Source organism: Equus asinus, chromosome 10, assembly GCF_041296235.1.
Source record: "Equus asinus isolate D_3611 breed Donkey chromosome 10, EquAss-T2T_v2, whole genome shotgun sequence".
Lineage (NCBI taxonomy): Eukaryota > Metazoa > Chordata > Mammalia > Perissodactyla > Equidae > Equus > Equus asinus.
The window spans coordinates 42280449-42306536 of record NC_091799.1 but is presented as its reverse complement, the minus strand read 5'-3'; the positions used below and the strand labels follow the sequence as shown (position 1 = coordinate 42306536).

Below are 26088 nucleotides of genomic sequence, written 5' to 3'. Positions count from 1 at the left end.
TGTACTAGGGGGCTTTGGCGAAGAGAAGAAAAAAAAAAAAAGAAGATTGTCACCTGAGCTAACATCTGTTGCAAATCTTTAAAAAATAAAGTCATGATGCTCTTGATAATTAGTTTTATCATGTTGACTGTGGTGTACCACAAAATTACTTGACTTGCTTAGAAATATTTATGCATTAAATTTACATGCAATCATTATATCAGGATTGTGTTTAACTACACATATCAATGACCTGACCAACAGTGGCTTGAATGATAAGAGCTTTATTTATTTGTGTTTGTTTATTTCTTATGACAGTAAGTGTGGAGGGATGATATCCAGGGTAGGGGTGGTGACTATAATTCTCTCTTTCGGCACTCTTGCTCCTGTCTTTCTGCTCTACCACCTTAGCTTGTAGCTTTCATCTTCCTGCATGCAAGGTAACTGCTACAACCTTAGGGAAGGGGTTTACTCTGCAGGCAGGAGAAAGAATGGAAGAATGAAGGAGGAAGGGGACGGTGCTTATATGTGATCTGGCACAGAGTGAGGGAGTCTGGGAAATACACATTATTTAGCTGAATACCTTGTGTCCCTGAGCTAAATTGGGGTTCCCTTACTAAGAGGGGAGAATGGGTCCAATGTAGGCAATTAGCAGTGACTGCCACTATAACAAAGCAATTTGAAATGTGCATTCATGAGCTTGTGACATTCGTGATCTTTTGTTCTCATGAAACACTGTTGGAATTTTTCTATTAATTTTCTTTACTTACTGTTGAACACTAGTTTTTTGATAGCTAGCAAGGAAGTGAATCAGATACTGAAAATTTAAGAAATATAACTGACAAAAACTCTTAAAATGAGAAAATTCTTTCCATTGACATTTTTCCCTTGCAAATAAGAAAATGAAATTCTTAATTTGATTTTAGTGAAGGTACATTATAGTCTAGGACACCAGTTTTCCTCAGGAGCATGGTTTGGGAACCACTGATATTAATATTTATGTGTATTATTAAATTACCTGTGTCTCTGCTTTCACTTAGATTGTTTTCCTAGGTGAGAACATTCTCTTCTCTCTCTTTTGCTATGACTCACATGTTGTGGGCAGTTCAGACATTCTTTATTTTTAAATCTTTTCTGAATTCTGTATAATATGCCTATTAGTTTTATAATCAGGAAAAAAGTCAGTTTTTCAAAGTCAGTGCAAGTCTTGCATCTTTGACACTGCACACTGCACTCAAGTCCATTTTTATCTCCTACTTCTTGAAACTACTAGAGCATCATAGCCTGTACAACACAATTTTCCCCTTAATTATAGACTATATTGAATTCATCACTAGTTGTTCCATATGTTACCAAGATCATAAGCTCCCTGTTATGTATTTTTCTGTGTGCCCCAAATTCTTAGCGTAGACTTAGGTACATAGTAGACACTTAATTAAATCACCTGAATAATCACATTTAACACATTCACACACATGAAAATAGCATGGATTTGATAGCAAGATAGGCATAAAATAAAACTCGACCAATAACCGGTATAATCAGCATTTCATGACTTTTACCCTTACCTATTAATGTAGGACCTCTAGCTCCCTGAGAATGCCTCCCCCCAAGTTCATTCTTGGAGTCACCAAAGGGTGTTTCACTAATGTATTCTGTGGGCTCACTAATGTATTCTGGCCACTGCCACGTGACTCGTCTTTTTCTTCCTGTGATGTTTGCTGTCCCTGCAGCTCCCCCGGATATCAGGGATGTACCTCCGTGCCTCCTGCTATGATCTCCTTGGCCGTGCTGTCCTGCCAGGTGTGCTGTTGCTGGGCTGGGGCTGTTGAGGCGTCCCAGCCCCTTTTCTCGCTTGTTATTATATCTTGTTGCTTCAGAGGTTTTAGCGCAAACTACTCTTTAGTCTCATTGTAGCCTCTGTCTCTGGCATGATGACCTTTTGGGGCTGGGTTGGGGGAGCGATCTGAGTGATAGATGCTACCTTGTGCTTAGGATCACTTCTGTCCAAGGCTTTGTTTGTTGGGCCAAGCTTTGCCGCCTCACTTTAGTAAGGATGATGACTCTCCCCAAGTGTCCTGTAGTCTCTCCTGCAGATCCCTGAACAACTCTAGGTCTCCAGACATATGTGAACCTTAAGTGGCAGGGATGGTGTAGGTTCTCGATTGAATCCTACTGTACTTTTGAAATCCAACAGGTAAAACATATGACAATGCAAAGAATCTCAAGCCAAGGTAGCAAGTCATAGCTCAGAGCGTGATCTTGACCCACAGACAAAATAAAAACTTTACTTATTCTTATTTTATATGTCTGATTGTATTGGAGCCCAGTGTGAGCTTTAAGGTGAGAAAGAAAAGAAAAAAGAAATGTATTAAATTTTATTTCTGAAATGGTACAATTCTTGTTATTTCTGTGGCCCCTAAAATTGGTTCAGCCTCTAGTTGAGCAAAGATATTATATATTCTTATTCTCTTTTCCAGAGTGGTTCTTTATTAATATTTAGTTTTCTTCCCTGGGTTTCAAAATGTATATTAGACAGTAATTGGAACCAGACCTTGTGCAGGTCTCCAGTAGGAATGTAGGTTGATAGAAAAAAAAGCAAACCCCACATTTGGCATTGAGCCGCAGGAGCTTTGCAAGTGGCTAAGGGGGAAAGGGAAAAAGGAGCAGAAATTGGGAGATGAGGACAACCAAGAACATAAAGGCTCTGTGGCCAGCGTGAAAGGATTTAAAAGTTGGTTGTCTGCCCCTGAAATGGTTTGTGAAACAGTGAGAACGTCAGAACAGTTGTATTAGTTTCCTGTTGTTTTAAGTTTCTGCTCATGTCTTTTAAAAACAGTTGTACATGTATGCTTGAACTTTAGAGTAATCCAATTCTGTGCACCTGAGATCCACGTAAGGAAAACAAAAACATGTTTTTTGGTATCGCATAGTTACACAGACATTTGCCTGCACTCCTGCAGTGCTTGGGTCAGAGTGGTTACTCAAATGAGTACTATTGACCGTCAACTCCTTGAGTATTTAGGTACTTGACTGCCAGGTCCTCAGAGGGTCAGTTAGAGGAAGGAGACCCAAAACACTGTTGCAGAGCAGTAAGAACAAATGGGACAGAGAGAGGCAATGAAAGTCAGCAGGACAGATGTCACCAGATATACAACTCTCTTTTCTCAGTCCACTGAGCCCTGCTTTCAAGTCTCGAAATGGGAAATTACCAGCGATGGAGGATGTTGGACAGGGATAGAGTTCCCCAAGGTCTGTTTGCCTAGACCTCATCTTGATCTAGGATTGCAGGGGACCTTGTGCTCTTCCCAGACAGAGTCAGGAGCTAACTTAGGCCGCTCTGCTCCCAGACTTATGTGTTCACTGCTATACTGGGATGGGTTTTTTTTTATTATTATTAATATTATATTTTTGTGAGGAAGATTTGCCCTGAGCTAACATCCATTGTCAATCCTCCTCCTTTTTGGCTTGAGGAAGGTTAGCCCTGAGCTAACATCTGTGCCAGTCTCCTTCTTTGTATGTGGGGTGCCTCCACAGCATGACTGATGAGTGGAGTAGGTCCCCTGCCAGGATCTGAACCCCTGAACCCTGGGGCCGCCAAAGTGGAGCACTTGGAACTTTAGCCTCTTGACCACGACGCCGGCCCCCAAGGGATGGGTTTTTAAAACAATCATTTGTTTATTGTTTGCATTAGTTCATTTGTTGTTGTATTTCTCATTCCCAATAAGGAGGATATGAAAATTGCTTTGTAGTGGTTTTCACTTGATTCCACCTGATTGGCAGCTTTTACTTAGCACTAACCTTGAGGCCATCGATTGGTTTTCTAGAAAGCTTTAATTTGGTAGTACCAGAGCAAGGCTGACAGTCTTGGAGCAGGAACAAAATGACCGCAGAATGCTAGTCGTGTTGATTGGCTCTGCTTCCTCTGGTAGAACAAAATTAAATCAGTCACTTAAAAATTTTAAGTCTAGCAAGATTTTGAATCTTTTTAATTCTGTGCACATAAATGTTCCATACATATCTATTGTATGAAACTGAAATTTTATAGTTCTTTTTATTGTAATTAAAAGTTTATCTAGAGTGAATAATGATCACTCAATTTATTCTGGATACCTAAAGAATTAAGATTCCTTTTAGTTATTCTTATTTATTATCCTTAAAAGTGACCTAGTCAATAGAAAAATAATCTAAAATATTAGGACAATAGTAAGAAGACGCTAAAGCTCATGGCAGGCCAGGTGGAAAAATTCTATAGATTTACCTTTGGAAATTATATGAAATCTTAAAATTTTGTTTTATTTTGGTTTGGGTTACTTTTAGGCATATTATTATGCAAGATTCTCTTTGGGGAATCCTGAACATTTTGTGTCATGTAGAACTTGCTTTTTGTATGTTATGTCTTATTATTGTACTTGTGAATGCGGTGATCACATTTTTAAGGATTTTGTTCTTTTATTTATCTATGTACATTTGGATGCAGAAAGACAAATTATCTAAGAAACAATTTTTCCTCTTTCACAGAATTAAATGTGAGAGAGTCTGATGTAAGAGTTTGTGATGAGTCATCGTGTAAATATGGAGGAGTCTGCAAAGAAGATGGAGATGGTTTGAAATGTGCATGTCAGTTTCAGGTGAGGAAACTAAACCTATTTTGAAAAATTTCACATTTCTCATATTTTATGATTCTACATTGTTCAAATTAAAAAGCTTAAAACACCTTGAACTCCGTAAGGAAGTTGGGTTCACAGCCCATTGACATTTTTGTCAGATGAAGCACTAGTGTTTGTACCTTCCATGCTGCTTTCCTTGAATTAAGTGGACAGACTGTCAATAATGTGAAAATCCTTTGAAAAAGTATTAAAGTTCTGTTCAAATGTAAGGTGTAATTGTCACTGAAAGGAATTAAGGTACAGGCTGCAGTAGAGTCTCTTATTTAAAATGTTGGCATTTTTTCCCCCTTTCCTTTTCTTTCTAGTCTTTTTCTCTTCCGTTGTTTGCTGCTGTCTCATCTTTTTAGGCCAAAGAACATGACCGACTTGGTGCCTCAGGGTAGTTCAAGGATAGAGATGGACTAGAAAGGGGAACCTCAAATTAAGAGTGTGAATATCTTTGCTTTTCAGATGCTATTTTAGTTGTGATTCTGTTGTCTAAAAAAATAAGTATAACAAGGGAAGCAAAACGTGTTACACTCAGTTCTTCCTTTTTGTTTTTTTTCTGTGATTAAATTATAATTTGGCATCAGAATATTTCTCACAAGATAGTCCCTGATTCTAGATTTGAGATGAGATTAAGAAGGAACTAGAATTTTTTTCACTCATGATCTCCATGATTTCGGATTTCAAGGGGAGGAAAGGGTACAGAGATCGTGTATCAAAGTAAAGGAGAGTCAGTATTTCCAGTAACCCTATAACCTCAGGCAAGTTTCTGTATGATCCATCTGAAAAGAGAAGGCATATTCTTACCCTTTCTTAGGATATTGTAATGAGAATCAAAGCTAGAAAGAGAGCTTACATGTGAAACCTCTTTGAAAACTGTAAACTATCATGTTGTTTATTTTCATTAAAAGTGGAGCGTTTAAAGGAGGAAGGGTAGCGGGGTATATTAATGTCTGGTCAAAGAGGTTCTTCATGATCAAAAGGGACTTTCCAATCGACTGTTTATTCACAATAGCCACCTTTGACATGGCTTAGCTGGCACCATCCCTCCCCCCACCGCCAGTTACTCGTGCAATGGTCTGGCCACTGTGTTGTGCCTGGTTCCCTGCCTGCTTCCCAAACCCTCTTAAAAGGGATAGCAACCAAAGTGAGCTGCTTTCTTTAAAAGAAGGTGTTGGTGTACATAGTGTAACCAAGCCCTCATGAACTTTTACTTCTTTCTGTTCTTCACATTAGGTAACTTTTTATTGATCTATCTTCATGTTTACTTAATCTTTTCTTCTGTCATCTCTGTTCTGCCCTTCCAGTGACTTAATATCAGTTATTTTATTTCTGGAATTTTATAATTTCTGTTTATCTGCTGAAATTTCCTGTATTTTCATTCCTTAAAAGCATATTTTCCTTGAGCATAGATATGATTGCCACTTTAAAATCTTTGCTAAAGATTTCATTTTATTTATTTATTTTTGGTGAGGAAGATTGTCCCTGAGCTAACATCTGTTACCAGTCTTCCTCTTTTTTGCTTGAGGAAGATTGTCCTTGAGCTGACATCTGTTACCAATCTCCTTCTTGTGGCTTGAGGAAGATTGCCTCAGAGCTACATCTGTGCCAGTCTTCCTCCATTTGTATGTGGGACACTGCCACAGCATGGCTTGATAAGCAGTGTGTAGAGCCACACCTGGGATCCGAACCCACTAACCCTGGGCTGCCAAAGCAGAGCACATGAACTTAACTGTTATGCCACTGGGCTGGCCCTGCTAAAGATTTTAAATAACATCTGGGACATCTCAGGGATCATGTTTGTTTATTGTCTTATGATTTGAGAATGGATTGTGCTTTCTTGTTTCTTCATGTTAGAGTGATTTTGAATTTGTCCTGCACATTGTGAATCTCTGAAAGAGTATTGTCATTTTTGAAACAGTTAAATTGGCTGAACTCAAACTGCAGACTCTCTCTTCTGTGTTCTGGACAGCAGCACCAATATCAGTTCATTTCTTTTAGCCTTGGCTGGGCTACTTGGAGTCTGCCCCATGAGTCGTTCTGGAGTCAGCCAGAAATTTGGTCTGTTTATTTACAGAATCTGGGACTGCCCTCTGACTCTCTCCTTTCTGGATTTTTCTCTCTCTTTCCAGTGGCTCTAGTTGCCCTGAACTCTGTCATTTGGTTCTTCAAGCCAGAAGGATTGCAGGGTCTTTTTGGTGTTTGAGTCACCCTGTATCAGGAAGACTGGGGCTGTCACCTATTCCGGCTGTCTTCTGATATTTCCCTGGGTTAAATTCCTTGATGTGAATTGTTAGGCCAGTGGATACTCATATGCAGATTAACATTCTCACCAATAGTGTGTTAGACTGGTTGTCTCCCCTCAGCCTCTTGGTAGTGGATTTTCTCAGTCCTTTTTAAATTTTCTTGTGTGAAAGGTAAAAAAATTTTTTTTTAATTTTCATTGGATTACTAGAGAGATTCAAAATGTGCCATATCTTCATCATTTTTTTGGTGAATATTTCATACTCTTTGCCCATTTTTTGCAGTATTTTCTTTTTCCCTTGTGTTGATTTGCAAAGACATATGTAGGTATGTGTGTATGTATATGTATACACTGTGTATAATACACTATTTGAGTACTTATATCCATTAATGGTCCTAAACATTATATATATATATATATATATTATATGTAAGTTATATAACTCATAAACTTTCACGAGAACCCATGATGTAGGTACTCCTTTGATGTGGTTTTTAAAAGAGTCCCATATAGCCCATAGTAAACAACTTGCACAACATATAAGGTAGATAATATAATGAAAAACATGTCCTCCTTCCACTCCAGGCTACCAGTTGGTGTTCTCAGAGAGGACGTCTGTAACTTCTTATATTTCCTTCTAGAAATATGTTATACAAACATGTAGGTGTTTTAATTCCTCTTTAAGTGCTAACTCATTTAACAGTATTTACCTTAGAGAGTGTTCCTTTTTAGTTTATATAGATACAAAAAAGAATATTTTAAAGAAGTTACCCCAGTGTCATTTTCATTTTGTTTCTATTTTTTGATAAAAAGTTTTAAATTTTCATATCATTTTTATCTTTGTCTTTACGATTCTGCTTTTCATTAATTGAAAGTCTTTCTCTGCAACTCTAAGATTGTAAAGAAATAGCCTTTTTGACTGTTTTAACATACTTGAACAGCTAGAAAATCCTCTCACGATCTGTCTGAATCCCTTGCAGTCTTACCCTGTGACAGCAGGAAAGGAAATGAGTTAGGAGTTGAGATCACTAGTTGTTTATCCATTGCCTGCTTTGTGCTGGGTGCTGGGCTGGAAGCTGGGGATATAAAGATGTTTCAAGGCACGTTGCTTGCCTTGTAGGAGCAAACTGCCTAAGGGCTTACAACATGATTTGATCCTGCTGCTGAGCCAGGCTTCTTTTGACTACTCTGCCTTCTCGTACGCTTATGTATCTGTTCAAGTTAGTTCTTGCCAGTTGAAGAAGAGTATCTCATATGCCCATTAAACACCTTTCTGCTGGATGCTTTAAGTGTCTTTCAACTCATTTAAAAAACTTGCTTATGATTCTGCATGCTTTCAGTGTTAGTATAAGCTTTCTGGGGTGTAATTTAAACACATTTTAACAGATAATAAGATTTTAAACAAAGTCTAAAATTGTTTTTTTCAGTCTGTTAGTGAGAGGAATTATATCTTGCCATATTATATAAACAAAGCTACTTTCATTAATTTTGCACAAAGAAAAATGATCAATATTACATCTTTCCATTAAAACTTTGGTAATATACAAAGAGGAGTGCCTACAACTTCTTCCCTGTTTTCTTTCTTCTTCTCTCTGGAGTTCTCTGAACTGTGTTTCTTTCTTCCTCAATTTATCAGTGTCTGCTCTCGCTAGGTGTCATGCTCTCTTCTTAGACCTTTGTATAAAAGTTGGGGTTCTCCAGAGAAACAGAGAGGAGAGATATATTTTAAGGAGTGGATTCACTTGGTTATGGAGGCTGAGAAGTCCCGTGATCTGCTGTCTGCAAGCTGGAGGCCCAGGAAAGCCGCTGGTATAGTTCCAGTCCAAGTCTGAAGGGCTGAGACTCAGGGGAGCTGATGACATAAGTCCCAGTCTGAGTCCGAAGGCCTGAGAACCAGGGGAAGACCAGTGTCCCAGCTCCACAGTCAGGCAGAGAAAGTGCATTCTCTCTTCCTCCACCTTTTTGTTCTCTTCAGCTGCTCAGTGGATTGGATGATCCCACCCACATTGGGGAGGACACTTACTCAATCCACTGATTCAAATGCTGATCTCATCCAGAAACACCCTCAGAGACATGTCCAGAAATAATATTTAATTTTGGGTCCCTGGCTCCCCATCAGGTTGACACATAAAATTAACTATCACAACCTTGTTATTATTTTCTTATTTATTATTTTCAGGGTAGTGCCTGACACACAGTAGGTCCACCATAAATGCTTGAATGGATGTGGCTCTGGAGTTGTACACTGCTGCATCTTTCTAAACTACTTCAAATCACATTCGTCCAGCTCAAGAGAAGGTGTTGGGGAGAGTTCTCTCCCCCAGCAGGAGTGGCAATAGAGGAGGCAACCCTTAGGTTAAAGTCAGGACCTTAGCGCAGAGTCACTGCCTAAGCCAGAAGTTGCATGTTTGCATGTTGTTAACATTGCCCAAATCCCTTAATTCCCCCTCGTGCAATGAGAGGTCCCTAAGAGAGACCCTGGAAACAGACTGACCAAGGACCAGCAGGTCTGCTTCTCTCATCTCACGCTCACGCCTAGGTGTGTGCTTAAGTTGAATTTCAGGGACATTGCCTGAACTGTTTTAAGCCCCCTGCTCACTATATCAGGTGACATATAGTCACCTGCTAAATAACTTGAATGTGGAGTGCTTAGAGTACACCAATTGTAAGGAATCATGGGTCTTCCACTTACTAGTTATGACCCTGGGCAACTACTTAAGATTCAGAAATGTTAATAGCAATAGCAAAACCAGCAAATATTTATTGAGAATTTACCATGGCCAGATACAGATGCTAAAGATGGGTTTCTCGTATTTAATCCTCCTAACAACTTTATTAGGTAGATATGATGACGATTACCATATTATATATGGGGCTGGTGCTAGCCCACAGTCACTTGGATGGTGGACGCAGGGTTTGAACTCAACATTTGACTTCAGAGCCCCAGCTCTAAGCGCTAAGTCACGTGCTTCCCAGGAGTGTTAGGACATTTAAGTTAGATAGGACATTTGAAGTGGGAGCCAGCGTTTACTAGATAGAAACTCTTGTTCAATAACTGTTCACTATTACCTTAGAGATTCTCATTCCTGTCAGACTTAATGACCCTTTTTTTGTATGTGAGGAATATTCATCCTGAGCTGACATCCGTGCCAGTCCTCCTCTACTTTGTATGTGGGATGCCTCCACGGCATGGCTGACGAGTGGAGCAGGTCAGCCCCTGGGATCCAAACCTGTGAACCTGGGCTGCCGAAGAAGAGCATGTGGAACCTTAACCGCTTGGCTGTGGGGCTGGCCCCATGACCCTTTTTTATAACCAATAATTTGTATTGCATTTCTTCACTATTTTTAAATGAATTCATAGATAATGTAACCAACATGAATACATAATTAAAGAAATCAATATGGTGTATGATTGCAATGTAAAGGAGAAATAAAAGTAATTTATAGTAAAATAAGTATTTCAAAATGTCAGTGCTTTGGCATGATTATGTTAGAAGACAGTACAGTAGTCAGATGCTTATACCTACTTATAATGAATGTTTGGATTTTAAAAAAGATCAGCAGCAATTTCATACCAGAATACTTGAAAACAAAAAACTAGAGGTATGATAGAGGCTAGAATGAAAACTAATGTTAGGGGCCAGCCCTGTGGCCAAGTGGTTAGGTTCGTGTGCTCTGCTTTGGCATCAACTCAGCACATGTTTATCCAACCGTTTTTAATTGTTGCATTATTTCTCGTAGTTTAGATGACTATCAAACAGTTGTCAGTTTATTCAATGATTCTTCTATTCATGGCCGTAGACGTTGGGGAATTTTATTTGGCTGCTATCAAATTATGCTACAATGAATGTCTTTGGCTGTATAGCCAGTTTGGATCCTGGGCACGGACCTACACACTGCTTGTCAAGCCATGCTGTGGTGGCATCCCACATAGAAGAACTAGAATGACTTACAACTATGTGCTGGGGCTTTGGGAAGAACAAAGGAAAAAAAAAAGGAAAAAAAAAAGGAAGCTTGGCAACAGATGTTAGCTCAGGGCCAAATCTTCCTTACAAAAAAAAAAAAGAAAAAAAAGCATACCTTAAAAAAACAAAAGCGAATATTGGGATAAGTTATAACAGAGCAGCCTTGTTTGTATATGGTAAGTTTTACCATAGTTCCTACCTGAATGACTAGAGAAGCATTATATGGTATGTTTGTCTTCGCTCTGTGGACTGTCCTTTCCTTTACAGTACATCTAACATCATCCATCTGCTAAATGACAGCAATGTCCTTTTATTAACATTACAACCAAAGATGCCTCCACAGGGGCGCCCATCCCTAGGGGGTGATATCAGTACCTTTGAGAGCACTGCATTAGAAACTCGTTAAGCATTTGTGAGGGGAGAGTTGGGTTGAAAGTCTATAGACTTAGCACTTGACGTCTTGGAGCTTAGGGTGCCTGGCTAATTATGCATTGTACAATTGCAGAGTAACCTGTTGACTCATGCAGACATCATACAAGTTGTTGTGTACATTTTAGGGAAAGAGAATAAAGGAATGTGATCCATGAAAAATTGGAGGAATATAGGAAAGCTTCCTAAAGTAAAATTTTAGTTTTAATTAAAGTTGATGCAGGAGTCTACTAATAATGTATAGCCAATCAACTTGGTTATAAAATATTTTGTTAGAAATTGTTTTTGCTAGTGCTTGACATGTGGTGCCATGCCATATTTATGGTTTATAAAGTAAATTCACCACTTTTTAAAAGTAAATAAGTGATAAAAGTAAATCTTGTTCATTGCAGGAAAATTGAGAAAGAAAATCATAAACATGGAAATAAAAAACCATGATGACAGGGAAAGTGAAAAATTTATTGATGTTTTCTTCCAGGATTTACTTTATGAATATTTATTTTTTCTAAATAATTGAGATAGTTTTATGTAATTTATTTTCTTGTATTTTTATTTTATAGTATTTAAAAAATTTGCATTCAGTTTTGTGGACTAGATAATATATTTTAAAATGGCACAAAATTCTCAGAAGTTATATGTGTGGTGTTATTGCCTACTTTTCACCCAACATTATGTTATCTTTTTCTGTCAGCCAGTATTCTTTTCAAAGGTAATTCTCAATGACTGGAATATTAATTCTTTGAACAGAGAAAACATGCTTTAATTAAACACTGCCTTCTTGGCTTTTTAGGTTGCTTCTACGTTTGCGATATTGATTTCTGTTTGAAATGGCTGTCATAAGTTTTCCTCTACAATGATTTCCTTCTGATAGATCCCTAAATGTGTAATTCTGGATCAAAAACTGCCTGCCTTTTTCAAGACTCTTGAAATGTACAATTGTCCCTTGGTATCCACAGGGGATGGGTTCCAGGACACCCTTGGATACCAAAATCCATGGATGCTCAAGTCTGTTATGTAAAATGGTGCAGTATTTGCATATTATGTGCACACATCCTCCTATATACTTTAAAGCGTCTCTAGATTACTTATAATACCTAATACAATGTGAATGCTATGTAAGTTGTTGTTATACTGTGTTGTTTATGGAGTAATGACATGAAAAAAAGTCTCTGCATGTTCAGTACAGATGCAACTATCATAGGTCTTTAGATCAGCTGTTGGTCGAACCTGTGGTTGGTGGAACCTGAGGACATGGAAGCCTTGGACATGGAAGACTTGGACGTGGAACCAGTGGTAGCAGAGGGCTGAGTGTGTTGTTAAATTATGTTCTTAAAAGTTAGGTTGAACCAATTTAGATTACCGTAACAGGGTATTGGTATGCCCACCATGTTTTGGTCAACAGAATGCATGTACCATGGTGGTCCCATAAGATTAATACCATAGAGTCTAGATGTGTAGTAGGCTAGACCATCTAGCTGTGTGTAAGTACACTCTCTGATGTTCACACAAGGACAAAATCGCCTAACAGTGCATTTCTCAGAAAGTATTGCCATCATTAAGCAATGCATGACAGTAATTGGCTATTTGTATTTTTTCTATAAATTTGTCTTTTGTCTATTTTTTATTAATTTGTATTATCTCTTTTTAGTAATGATAATAACTTGTGTCATGTTGTTATAATATTTTCTCCAGATTTTAAAGCTTTAGTCCTTTACATTTTTGACATATAGAAGTTTAAAAGCTTTTTAAAACATACAGGTCCAGTGTCATTTCACTGTATCACCTTTTTTCTTCATCTTATTTCTACTCATCCTTCAAGGCCCAGCTCACATTCCACTTTCTCTGAGGAGGTTTTCTTGAATACTTCAGCTCACAGTGATAGGTATTATATATTATACTTACTGTCTTTAGTATGTGATCTAGCTTTACTGTATATATATGTATTTTTTTTTCTGTTTTCCTCTCTAACTGTAAGGTCTCTGAGAACATTTATCATGTATTTCTTTGTGTCTTCTTACCTTGGGACTCTGCATACTAGAGATATTAAAAAAACAAATTTTGATAATAAAAATTTTAATAAAATATTGCATAATTCATGCTCATTACAAACATTGCCAAGACTGTCCTCTTAGATTCTCTCACTGGATCTTTATAGCAAGCAGATGAAGTAGATAGGATAGGGGTTTCCATTCTCATTTTTATTGATAATTGATAGTTATTTTCATTATGAATGTGAACAAAGGTATGAAAAAGTAGCATAACTTTTCTTTTTTTAAACCAAATAAAAGAACAAACTATTGTGTAGTAGAAGACTGTCATAGTACTATAGTATTGCATTCATGAATATGAAATAAACTATTAATATTCATGCCTAGTTCTGAATTTATTTTTGTTTTTTTCACAGTGCCATACAAATTACATTCCTGTCTGTGGATCAAATGGGGACACTTACCAGAATGAATGCTTTCTCAGAAGGGCTGCTTGTAAGCACCAGAAAGAGATAACAGTGGTGGCAAGAGGGCCGTGCTACTCCGGTATGTGGGCTGTTCTTCTGAGGAAATGTTAGAATTTGTTCTGCCATATTTTCTCAAAGAAGCTTCCAGTCAGAGGTCTATTCCCCAAACTGTTGGATGGACCTGTGGTGATTGTGTGGAGAATGGGGAGCTCTTTTTTGCCCCCATTTCATGTTGTTGCTTTTTAACCCCAGGTGGTCTTGTACTGTGTTACTTCTCAGTACATTTTTAATGCTTAGTTCCTTTTTTGTCAGGACTTTGCATATCTTTCACCTTATGGTTTGAATATTAGAATATTTGGGGTGGGAGATGATATGGGATCCATTTTGTTGATTTTTATTTTTTGAGGGGAAGGGGTGGGGTATATCCATAGAAAGCCATCAGTGGCCTCCCAGGGTGTGTGTCTTTCTAAGGCTCTTTTCTTCTTGCATATTCTCTTTTCTGTCTGCTGACCCTCATGACCCACCTCCCCCCAGTTGTTTGTATTTCCTTCCTTCTCTTTTCCTCCCTGAATCAGTGGTGGTGAATTTTGGAAGCCATTGATGTTAGTTTCTTACTTGCGTTTATCTTTGGGGGCAGGGATGCAGGTGAATATGGTAATTAGAATTACTGTATGCAGGTTAGCGGTGAAGGTGGAAACTATTCTTATTTGATGTTCTCCATTTCCTTTCTTTTTTTTTGAGGAAGATTAGCCCTAAACTAACTGCTGCCAGTCCTCCTCTTTTCACTGAGGAAGACTGGCCCTCAGCTAACATCCATGCCCATCTTCCTCTACTTTATATGTGGGACGCCTACCACAGCATGGCATGCCAAGGGGTGCCATGTCCGGACCCGGGATCCAAACCTGCGAACCCTGGGCCACCGAAACCAAACGTGCACACTTAACCACTGTGCCACCAGGCCGGCCCCCTCCATTTCCTTTCTTTATATATTATAGTGCCTATGGCACAGTTTTTGCTGGGGCTATATTACATAAGCATAATTCATTGATTGTCCATCTGGTCCATCTCAAACTCCAGGTCCATTAACATCACATGACTCAAAGCCCCTACTCTAAATTACATGGTTGGTATTTCTGGTGTGGCCAGCCCCCACTCTAAGACTATGGAGTGTAGCCAGCCTCACCCTAAGATCTGATTTGGTCAGTACCTTCCCTAAACAAGACACTTCTATCAGGTACGACATAAGTTACCTTCCAGAAGTCGAGGGCAAAGGCCAGACCTCTCTTTGGACAAGGCCAAATTCTTTTCCATACATTAGATAATTAGGTGCTTGGAGATATTATTATGATCTTAGGCAAATAGACTCATTTGATGTGGTTCTTAGATACTTCTCTAAGTACATTGTGTGTCACAGACTTGATTTAGAAACTGAAAAGGAATATGGAGTTCTTTACAATCCCAAATTAATTATGCATCATTTATGAGGAGTTTGTGTTTAAGACACCAGCTGCTTGGATAGACAGTGAATGTTAAACATTAGAAAGCAGAATGGTAGATTGGAAAGAACACTGTACTAGAGTTAAAAGACCTGACTTTTAAAGTAACTCCAGCTCTTATTTACTGTATGACCTTGGACAAGTCCCTTAGCTGCTCTGAGCTCCAATTGCCTAAATGTTAAGTGGATAAAATCTCCTGGGGTTGTTAAATGAGGATTGAATGAGCTAAACTAAAAGGTGCTATATTGATCCTGTAATTTACTGGGTGGGCCAGTGTTGTTCATGTCATTGGTCTTTTATTGGTTCTATTCCCTGTGGAAATAACATTCTCTTTTGCTTACTTGAAGACTCCTCTTTTAGGCTTTAAGATTGAGCTTAAACCTTTCCTCCTCTGTGAAATCTTTCTTCTGTGGCATCTCCTGGCAGAGTTTGTTCACACTTTGTGCATATCTCTATGTATATATCATACTTTGTTTCTTTTATCTGACACATCTATCTCCAGCCAGACCAGTCATTCCTCAGCAGGAAGCAGTATGCCCTGCCTAGGGAGGTACATCATAATCCCAGGGTTGGGGTTGAGTTGTGTGGCTAGGGGAAGATGTGTATACGGTGAAATATAATCTACAAGAAGAACTCAACTTCATTATCAGACTAGTTACAATATTTAATTTATTTTGGAATTCTAAATGATACTAAAGATATGAAATACAGTATTTATTAAAATTGGACTTGAGTTGAAAAAAGTTTGGCAGTAAGTATCTCATGCACTGAGACTGTCTTATTTATCAGTTTATTCCTAGCATTTACCATGTTGCCTAGCACATAGTAAGTACTCAGTCAATGTATGTGGAATAGGAGGAAAAAGGGAGTGTTTTCCTAAGAGAATTTTGGTCATGAAAACAATTTTCAATTGAGTTCCCTTCTTCCTTCTCTTTGTTCTACTCTTTTTTTTTCTCCTCCTTACTCAGAGAAGATGTAATTTGTATGGTTGATTAATCAAAATTGAATGTAGTCTAAGGCTTTCTATAAAATCCCATGAAGATTTTGCAATGCATACTACATAAAATATGTATTTTCCCAGTTCCTCTTTCTGCCGTATCTGGGAATTTGATTATTGTCTGAAGGGGCTTGAAGGGAAGGGAGCAATATTGTTAAGGGTATTGTCTCCCACTTTAGAGAACTATTTGAAGAATTGGAGTAGGTTTTCTAAGACAGCCTCCCCCTCCCCCCCAGAAAGTGCTAGATGTGTCAAGTTCTACACTTGACATCTCTACTTTTTTGCTGCTGCATGCTGATGATATGATAGCATTATCCTCCTTTCAGCATGCTCTGTGCCATATGTTGGTTCTTTCAGGATTGTAAAATAAATATTTAACATTAATTGCATTTTAGACGGGCTTCTTGCTGGTGACTCTGAGGAAGGCTCTTTAATGTCACTAGTCACAAGTGTCCCATGTACACGTTGGTGAGATTTCTTCAGATTAGGTTTCCTAGAGGAAGTTAATTTCATCAGTAATCGGAAAACCTCAACCTGAGGTTTTTTCCTTCTAAATCTTGGGACTTTTTTTACCTTTTGGCTTTTGGCCTTCATCCACAGATTTCATTAAGAAGATTTTTGGAGCAAGACCCAAAGCTCTTTTCTTCTCTTTCTAATAAAAAGAGCTTATTCGTTATTCTTCTCAAGCTTTAACAAAATTAAAATTTTCTTCTACCTTTAGGTGAGTTAATAAAATTATTTCTATTTAGCCATTTACTTTACAATATTTATTGGTCTTTACTCTGTGCAAGGCACCTGGATATTTCCTCAATTGGCTACAAAGATGCATGAGTTATAGATGATTCTGTGTCCAAGGAATTTATATTTGGAGAAAGGCACAAAACAGGTATATAAGAATAAACTGTTAGGCATAAAAAAATGAGAAAAGGGCAACATGAGAATTGATATCATAGTTTGATTTTTGATAAGAAATTTTATTATTTGATAAGATGAAATTTCCAGGAAAAGTGTTCATATTTGTTCTTTGTTTTTATTCTCAGATAATGGTTCTGGTTCTGGAGAAGGAGGTAAGTTTCAAGTACCCCTTATGGGACATTTGGTTTCTTTCACTTTTTTTAACAGCTCTATTGAGATAAAATTCACAGACCATACAGTTTGCTCATTTAAAGTGTACAATTCAGTGGCTTTTAGTACATTCACAGAGTTGTGCCTTCATCACCACAGTCAATCTTAGAACATTTTTGTGTACCCCAGAAAGAGACTCTGCACCCCTTAGCCATCACCTCCAACACTTCTATACCCCTTCGGCCTAGGCATCCTTTGTTTCGTGCAGTTATTTTTCATGAAAGGTTTATTGTCAGACAAAGGGGAAATGTTGTAGCTCCTGTTAAATTGAGGTTGCACCAAAGTGCCTTCTACTTAGGATCGTCCCCACGAGTGATTTTGGCTTGGACCACAGTGTTTGTAACTCTCTCCTACTCCTTGCTTACAAATTTTTGCTCATAAGGAATTTTTAAAGTACAGAGTTTAAAAGCCCTCATGTGAGTTGTGCACAGCAAAAGAGAAGGCTTGCAGAAGAACTAGTGGAATTTAGGCTTTAATTTAAACCATCGTAATTTTCCTGTTTATGTTTTGATTTTATTTTACAAATATATGAATTATTTCTGCTTTTTAGAAAACTAATATTTGGTAATAACATATAACAAAATTTCTTGTAAATTGTCAGAATCGAGAATGACTAATCTATTTCGTAGTCTAATGAGGCTCTAATTCTTAGTGAGTATCCACTGTTTGCAAAATAGCGTTTGAGGTGCTATGGGGATTCATGAAAAGAAAACTTACTCTGGTAAAATTCATGCTTACTCAAATGAAAACTAAGTTCTGATCCTTTGAACACTGTCTGAAACCTTACTCTGGGCTTCCACATTTGTTAGAATCCTAAAATTTCAGAAGTGGAAGGGACTTTAAAGGTCACCCAGAAAATAGAACTGTCCTGAGGAAGAAGTTCAGGGATGACAGCTTCATTGAGGGGTGGAGGAGGGGGGGATTAAAGCTGTCCAACGATAGAATTTGATTTAAATGGAGGTATTTGGGAAGAAGCTTCATGATCACGTGTGAAGGATCAGATCATAAATTCTGGGTCTTAAAGCTGGAAAGGATTTTGAGAGACCATGTGGTCCAGCCCCTGTGGTCAGATATTCAGTTAGGAAACTGTCTCTGTTCCTCTATGAAAGAAGTGAAAGTTGATCTCAAGATTTGCTTAGGCAGTGCACATACTGGATGTCTTGCTCAGAGGCTGTGGGTTGACAGTTTTAGGGAGCAGGAGTTAGAAAGGCTAAGTGTTTTTCTCAGATTAATACACCAATGTTAGTGAGCTTATGGTGGTTGTATGACTTCTAGATCTCATGATGTTTCTGAGGCCTCAGAAATACTTAAGGTTATTATCCCTGGAATCTCTTTGGGAGTATTCACAAGAATTTGGGGAAGATTTCTACTTAAAGTGCAGGTAGACGCCAAAAATTGGAAGTTTGGAAGTATTAGCAAACAGGCATATTAGGTGTGTGTCCTCTCCTTTTAATACCCTCTTTACTGATTGGCCTCTCCGGCATAAGGTGTTCTTTCCCCAACTAGAATGAGAAATCCTTGAGTAAACTGCAGTCCCTAAATTGGCCTCAGAAGTGATCTCCCTGCCCAGTTTGAGATTATCAGGCTAGGATCCACTCTAGCTGAAACCCACAAATGTAGGGTCCTCTTCCGCGTGGGATGTGAGCTGACTTGGGGACTGGTGGTATGCACTGTTTTTTGTGGTGGATCATAGGAGACCCACATACTTCTGCATTCTGAGTATTTTTGGCTGTGCTAAGTGGGAAAGTAGAAAAAGGGGCAAGTCTTTTGTAAAGAGACCTCTTCCTTTTTATTTCGGAGATAAATATATTTTTTTAACTCTGGAATTAGTTGTTGTGTGGTCAGAAAGTCGGGTGTGAACTGATATGAGGAAAAGGTGATGGTTGTACTTTAATGTACTTAATCATTTTTTAGCTAACCAGCATTGCACAGGCTATTTCAATAGGGTAATCACTGGACTAAATTTATTGCTCACGTTTCTTTTTTTCCTCTCTCATTTAGTGTTATATGGTAATTCTTTTAAAGGCAATTAATTATCAAAACCTACTGTATTGTTCCTTTGTACATAGGTTAAGGGATTATTTTGCTAGTACCAGTACTTGTTTTTCATCACAGAATATGTTATAGTCAATATTTGCAAGATTTTTGGGCTCAAGTGTGGATAGGTTTTGGAAGTGATTTTTATGAAGAATTTGGGTACAGTCTCCCCAGAAGTAGGATAATGGCTGCTGAAAACATGAAACATATCTGGAAAGGATCCCAACGTTCGGTTGAAAATTTAACTCTTCTTTTTAAACAGAAGAGGAAGGGTCAGGGGCAGAAGTTCACAGAAAACACTCCAAGTGTGGACCTTGCAAATATAAAGCTGAGTGTGACGAAGACGCAGAAAATGTTGGGTGAGTTCACTGAGGGAAACTGACTTGGAGGTTAATTGTCAGCATGATTATATTGTAGAAAGGCTTCATTTAAGCTGGTTTGTATATTTTTTGTGTGCTTTCTGTATTTGTTTGTTTAATGCTAGTATATTGACTTTTCTCTTAAGTTGATATAATACTGTAGCTATTTAAGTGAGTTTAAGTGTTAAATTTTAGAATGAAAATCCATTTCTAGTTTTTTTGGTTTTTACCTCTGCTTTTTTTTCCATTGATAGTTTTATGTATTTTATACCAAGTGCTAATTTTATTCATCAGAAATATTCTTATTCTGAATTATCCTACTGTTATCCTTTCAACTAGTATCAATAATAAAGTTTCTCTTTTTCTTGCATTTTTACACAAAAACTTTTCACATATTTTAATGTATTAAGAAAAGTCCAAAATGATTTCAAAATTTTAGGTATAGTAAGTAAAAATTATTTCTAGAAATCCCTGTTGGCACGGATTGACATTATATTATTTTCTCATGTTCAGCCTTCACTAAGGTGGATTGTAGCTAGACAGCATAGTCTGTCCAATTTTCAGTTCACTCCCTGTAAGAAATGGTGTTGTTTGATGGAATAGTAACGCTACAGACATCATCAACACAGTTGTGTTCGTTTCTTCCTTTCATCAGGTTCCTGTTTATTTATTCCCAGTTTCGACCTTCTTTCATTTCCCTGTGGTGCTTGCTTTTGGCGTAGTTGATTCTAAAAGCTTTAGTGCTGACTTCAGGACCTTATACCACAAATGGATCTTCACTTCCTCAATTTCCCCTTAATTCATATTTTAAAACATTTTATAGAGACTTGTGCTTTCTTCCTTACTCATGCATATTTTTGTTGTGTATTTTCTAGTCCCATGTTTTATTCAGCTCTTAAATGCATATTCGAACCTTTCACTGGACAGTAGCAATGTGGTTTAATTAGCGTTAATCCCCGAAGTGAGTTTTACAAATCAGAATCACACCATTTTTCTGTATTATGTTTCAAAATCAGCTATTTGGATGGCACTTGGTAAAATTAATGTCTAATCGCTCACTTGGTGTGTATTTAAAGAACGTGAGAATTGGCAAAAGAGCTCTAAGTTCAGTAAGAAGTGAATTCAGCAAAACCTGCATTTGCTCTGTTTCTGCACATTGGTTACTTGGGTTGACATGCATCCATCTGTTTCCGTCAGAGTGGTTTGATTTGGAAGATGATGTTTTCCAAAGTAGGTGTTGGTTTGTAGAAGGAGAGAAATGATGAGCAATAGGAACTTGCAGAGAGAACAGATAATGAATGTTGTGCTCTCTTCTTGCTTTGTACTAATGATACGCGTGATGGAACACCACTCTGTGTGTGTGTGTGTGTGCGCGTGTGTATATTTCTATAGAGATTTAGTTCTTTTCTTCAGGGCTGTTCTGTAATAGTATTCAAAGTCAAAATAGCTATCAGTGATTGATTGGCTTGGTCTATTGATCTGTTTTTATTCCTTCGACAGTACCTCTATTCAGTCCTATTTTATACATTTCTCTGCTGTCATTTTTCATCCCTTAGTTGAAAGATCTAGGGATCTTTTGCTTAAAAGTAGAAGAGATTCCATCATGTTGCAGAGGCAGCCCGAAATATGACATCTATATGGTAAAATACACGTCTTTCTCTGAACACCGCCTCAGGTTATAATATGTAGTCTCTGTCCATCAGAGCAACTCTGTTGTGTGTACTAAATTGATTTTGTATGTGTTTCTTAATTGAGAGCTTGCAACCACTCTTCTTTCAGATACAGGCTCTCTAATCATAAGGAAGTGGACACAGACCGGGAAAGGGCTTACCAATATAAGGAGCCTGCAGGCTGAGCAGCCAGCTAAGGGGCACGTAAACTGGGACAGCCAGGTCCAGGCCAGGAAATTGATGCCGTAATAGGAAAACATTAAGGAACCAATTGGTACCTTTACCTAGGAAATAAATGATTAAGCTAAAATGGTTGATCCTACTATGGAAGGAGATAAGAAATTTTAGGAACATCTAATCTTTTAGTCTATAAAACACTTATTACTGATGGCAGTTAAGTTTAACAATTTAAATGTATCTCAATAATTGTGGTAATTTTTAAAAACTTTTAAATAGGCCATGGTGCCAAGAAAGCTATATGGAAGTTACTTAACTCCTCCAAGGCACCTTCTCTTTGCTTTTCATGGTTGCCACCAGGGGAATAGAAATGTGTTTGTCTAAGGATAATTTTGACCCAGCCTGCTAGACCTATGGAAAACTGAGATGCTGAAATATGACATTAGCCATTAAGCCTTAATTTTTATGTAAAAACCTCTTTTTAAAAAGATTTTTTAACTTTATTGATATTATGATAGTTTACAGTCTTGTTAAATTTCAGTTGTATATTATTGTTTGTCACTCATATTGTAGGTGCACCACTGCACCCTTTGTGTCCATCCCACACCCCCCCTTTCCCCTGGTAACCACTGATCTGTCCTCTTTGTCTACGTGTTTAAATTCCACATATGGGTGGAGTCATATAGAAATTGTCCTTTTCTATGTGGCTTATTTCACTTAACATAATACCCTCAAGGTCCATCCATGTTGTTGTGAATGGGACGATTTTATCCATTTTTATGGCTGAGTAGTATTCCGTTGTATATGTATACCATATCTTCTTTATCCAGTCATCAGTTGATGGGCATTTAGGTTGCTTCCATGTCTTGGCTATTGTAAATAATGCTGCACTGAACATAGGGGTGCATGGGTCTTTTGGAATGGCTGATTTCATGTTCTTTGGATAGACACCCAGTAGTGGAATGGCTGGGTCATATGGTAATTCTGTTTTTAATTTTTTGAGAAATCTCCATACTGTTTTCCATAGTGGCTGCACCAGTTTGCATTCCCACCAGCAGTGTATAGGGGTTCCTTATTCTCCACAACATCTCCAACATTTGTTATTTTTTGTTTTGGTTATTTTAGCCATTCTGACCGGGATAAGGTGATATCTTAGTGTAGTTTTGGTTTGCATTTTCCTGATGATCAGTGATGATGAGCATCTTTTCATGTGCCTATTGGCCATCCATCTATCTTCTTTGGAGAAATGTCTTTCATATCCCCTACCCAGTTTTTGATTGGGTTGTTTGATTTTTTGTTGTTGAGTTGTGTGAGTTCTTTATGTATTATGGAGAGTAACCCTTTCTTGGATATATGATTTGCAAATATTAAAAACCTATTTTTTATTAAGAAGATGTAATATAACTTTCTTATTAAAAGATAAAGTTTCAGTTATTAAAAATAAAAGGTCTTAGTTACAAACCAAAGACTCATGTCATGACTTAATTGTTATAAACTCTACTAGAATCAGAGATTGTTAAGGTTGGGTAGGATCTTAAATTTATTTTCTAGTCTAATCCTTTCACTTTACAGATGAGAAATTTGAGGACTACAGTCAGAGGATTTTATGGATTGGATTCTCCTGGGTTCCAGTACAGCATTTTTGTTAGCATCTGCCTTCCTCTATTTGCCTTTTTTATTCGTAGAAGGATTGCTGTCTTTTTCCTACTTCAAGGAATGCTGCTTGATGACTTTAAAAAACGCTACCCTCTTCTTCAGCCTGGTCCCGCCTGTGATTTCTTTCTTTCCTTGTGTCTTGGTCAGTCTTAAGTACTAGCTGCTTTTAAATTCTTTGTTTACTCCTTAGCTGCCATCTAGAACACCACATGCTTATTTATTGGTTTTTCTATCAGTGACTTTCAGACTTTATTGACCACAACTCCACATAAGAAATATGTTTACACTGTGACCCAGCACTCCTGTACATATATTGCACATGATTATAAATACGTATTAAGTAAAACAAAGTTCTACGAAATGATACCTTTATTAAATGCAGTATACTCTAATATTTTCTATCTTATTTTCTTAAAAAATCCTGGTGGTGACCCATTAAGTTGACTTTATAATTCACTAGTGATTCTGACCTACAGTTTGAAAAATATTGCCCTATAATATAACTATAGTAGATATTATATTTCATGTTATATTTTTAGGTATGGCTATTCATTTGAAAAATATTTTATCTTTTCTCATTTTGAAATGTCTTTCCCATTAGAAGAAGTGTTGTATAACCTATCTGGTTTCCAAAGGGCAGCTGAAGTCTTTTTCTCTTGCTTTAAAACTCTTCCTCTTTTTCTCTTAATAGTTAAAAAAAACCCTGGCATTTTGGGGTAGAGGATAAGTGATAACCATGTAAGTTAATTTTCTACTATTAAGGGAAGTGCTCTTTTTTTATTTAGCCATTTAAATGGAAATTGATTTAAATATATTGTCTTCTTAAACAGAGTATACAGAACATATTTGAACATATTCTTAGTGTTACATAGTGTATAGTGTGTTACAGCTTTTGCACATTGTTACATAAATTTTTTCCGCTCTTATGGAAGTATTATCCTCATTTTATAGGTGAAGCTGGGCTCAGAAAGGGCTGAATAGCTTGCGATTGAGCAGCAGATCCAGAACACAGGTCTTATGACAAGGGATTTCTTCCTGTAACATGTGTAATGGCAATTGTTTCACCCCTACATTTAAGGCTCTATTCTGATTCATGATTTGAGTTAATTTTTCTTCTCCACTGTCAGGCTCTTAGCTGCTGCTGCTGCTGCTGGGTGCTGTCAGTGTGCCTTGTCAGTGACTTACTGTAGGTGACCCCAACTTTTAATTTGCTTCTCTGCTTACCTGGAAGAGGAAACAATATGCTTGTAGGAACTGTCTCTAATATAAGAGTAAATTCTAAATGTAAAATCAGAGTAAATAGGTTCTTCTGAGTGAAGTGCATGGACTTTTATTTATTGCATGTATGCAAGAATGAAGTACACTGTCTGTCTCCAATGACATTGTGGGCTTTGCATGGGTTCGTGACGGCTGTCTTCCTTAACACTTACCTTTTGAATTTATACCTAGAGCTAGGTAGTTGAGGTTCCAAGAAATTTGACTCCCACATAGGTGAGGTTTCAATATTTCATAGTGACCTTCTAAAGTACAGTGGACAGACTTTCTGCTTCGTCTTAAGACCTGGAAATAGTACCTGCTTTACAGGAACTTATATTTCTTAAACCATATTCTTAGCAACCACACCCCATTTTCTTCTAAACAGTATTTCTAGTATGTTCAAGGCTGAAGTTGTTGTTACGAGATAGCCATCAGCTGTTTGTCTGGAGAGTGGGGCCAAATAATCGTAGAACTCCTTCACGTCAGTGCTTTTTAAATACCTGAGCCCAATCCCTGCCCGTGAATGGGGTGAGGAGTCTGTAGAGCCATCAGGCACGATGTCAGCACAGGTGAGTTATAAACATCCTCAAATTATGCCTTTGCACTTTGTGTGCAACGCGCTTTGTGGAAACTGTCCTTGCTCTTCTGCCTCTTTGACGTCAGTCTCTTTGGAGATGCTGTTTCCATTTTCTTCCCTGAGTGATGTGAGATCTCGGAGTTGCTCAGAGAATCGTGTAGGTGTGTAGTATGACAGACAACGTTGATAAGCAGTAACCCACCTGCTGGACATCTTTGTCATTTGTGGCACCGTTTTCTGTTTTGACGCTGGTTGCTGGCCAGCGTCACCCTCTGATGAGTCTCTCCCTCAGAACGTGCAGTGAAATCTTTCTCCTTGTTTTTGAGAGAGTAATGTTGTACACCTCTGTCCTCCCTTATGTCCTCCTTTCTGGAAGCTGCATATAGTTTTTGAAAGAAGAACCGAAGAAGTACTTTCCTACCATTATCTGTTCTTGTTTCCTCATAATCAGAGATGACAGTAATTTTTGCCATTTAACATTGCCTCCCTCTGGATATGTAGAATACTAGATTTTTGAAACTATTTAGGTTTGTTAAATTCCTACTGTGACCCCTTAGATTATCATGGAAAAATAATTGTATGCTGTCCTTTTTCTTCTGTTAACAGGAAATAAACACTATTAAAACATTATTTTATATGAATAAATATATAACAATGTTATATAGTAAATAATAAAGAATGTTGCTAAAGAATGTTAGCAATGACAGGCTCCTTTGTCTATAAATACCTTCCAGTAGATCTCCACAGCTGCCAGGAAAGGTTTCCTTTGAAAAGTTTGTTTAAAATGCGAAACTCTGTATCCTCATGACCTCGGGCAGCTTTCTGAATGCTGTGTTACCCTTTGCTACTTTGCCTCTGTTATGCTCTCTGCCTGGAGTCCCATCCCTGTTTGTCTGCTGGTTTAACTCTCCTACTCTTCTTCTAGACTTAGATGAAGTATGAGTTAGGCGGGAAGTCAGCAGCTCTTCCTGGAAGCCTCCCTCAGTATCTTCCACAGTCCTGTGAGTTG

The 26088-nt window shown here is 37.8% G+C and overlaps 1 protein-coding gene across 3 annotated transcripts in view; it reads left to right on the top strand.

Moving 5' to 3' along the window:
• The window catches only part of TMEFF1 (transmembrane protein with EGF like and two follistatin like domains 1), an 81522-nt gene that overhangs the window by 19575 nt on the left and 35859 nt on the right, over positions 1-26088 (top strand). For 2 of the 3 annotated variants that reach the window (XM_044779136.2, XM_070519126.1), the window contains exons 2-5: positions 4501-4610; positions 13678-13807; positions 17262-17288; positions 19646-19742. In XM_044779136.2, the coding sequence (XP_044635071.1) occupies positions 4501-4610; positions 13678-13807; positions 17262-17288; positions 19646-19742 (364 nt within the window). Of the gene's footprint in view, positions 1-1715; positions 1783-4500; positions 4611-13677; positions 13808-17261; positions 17289-19645; positions 19743-26088 lie in introns of those variants that run through there. The other variant, XM_044779137.2, reaches the window with a different exon arrangement.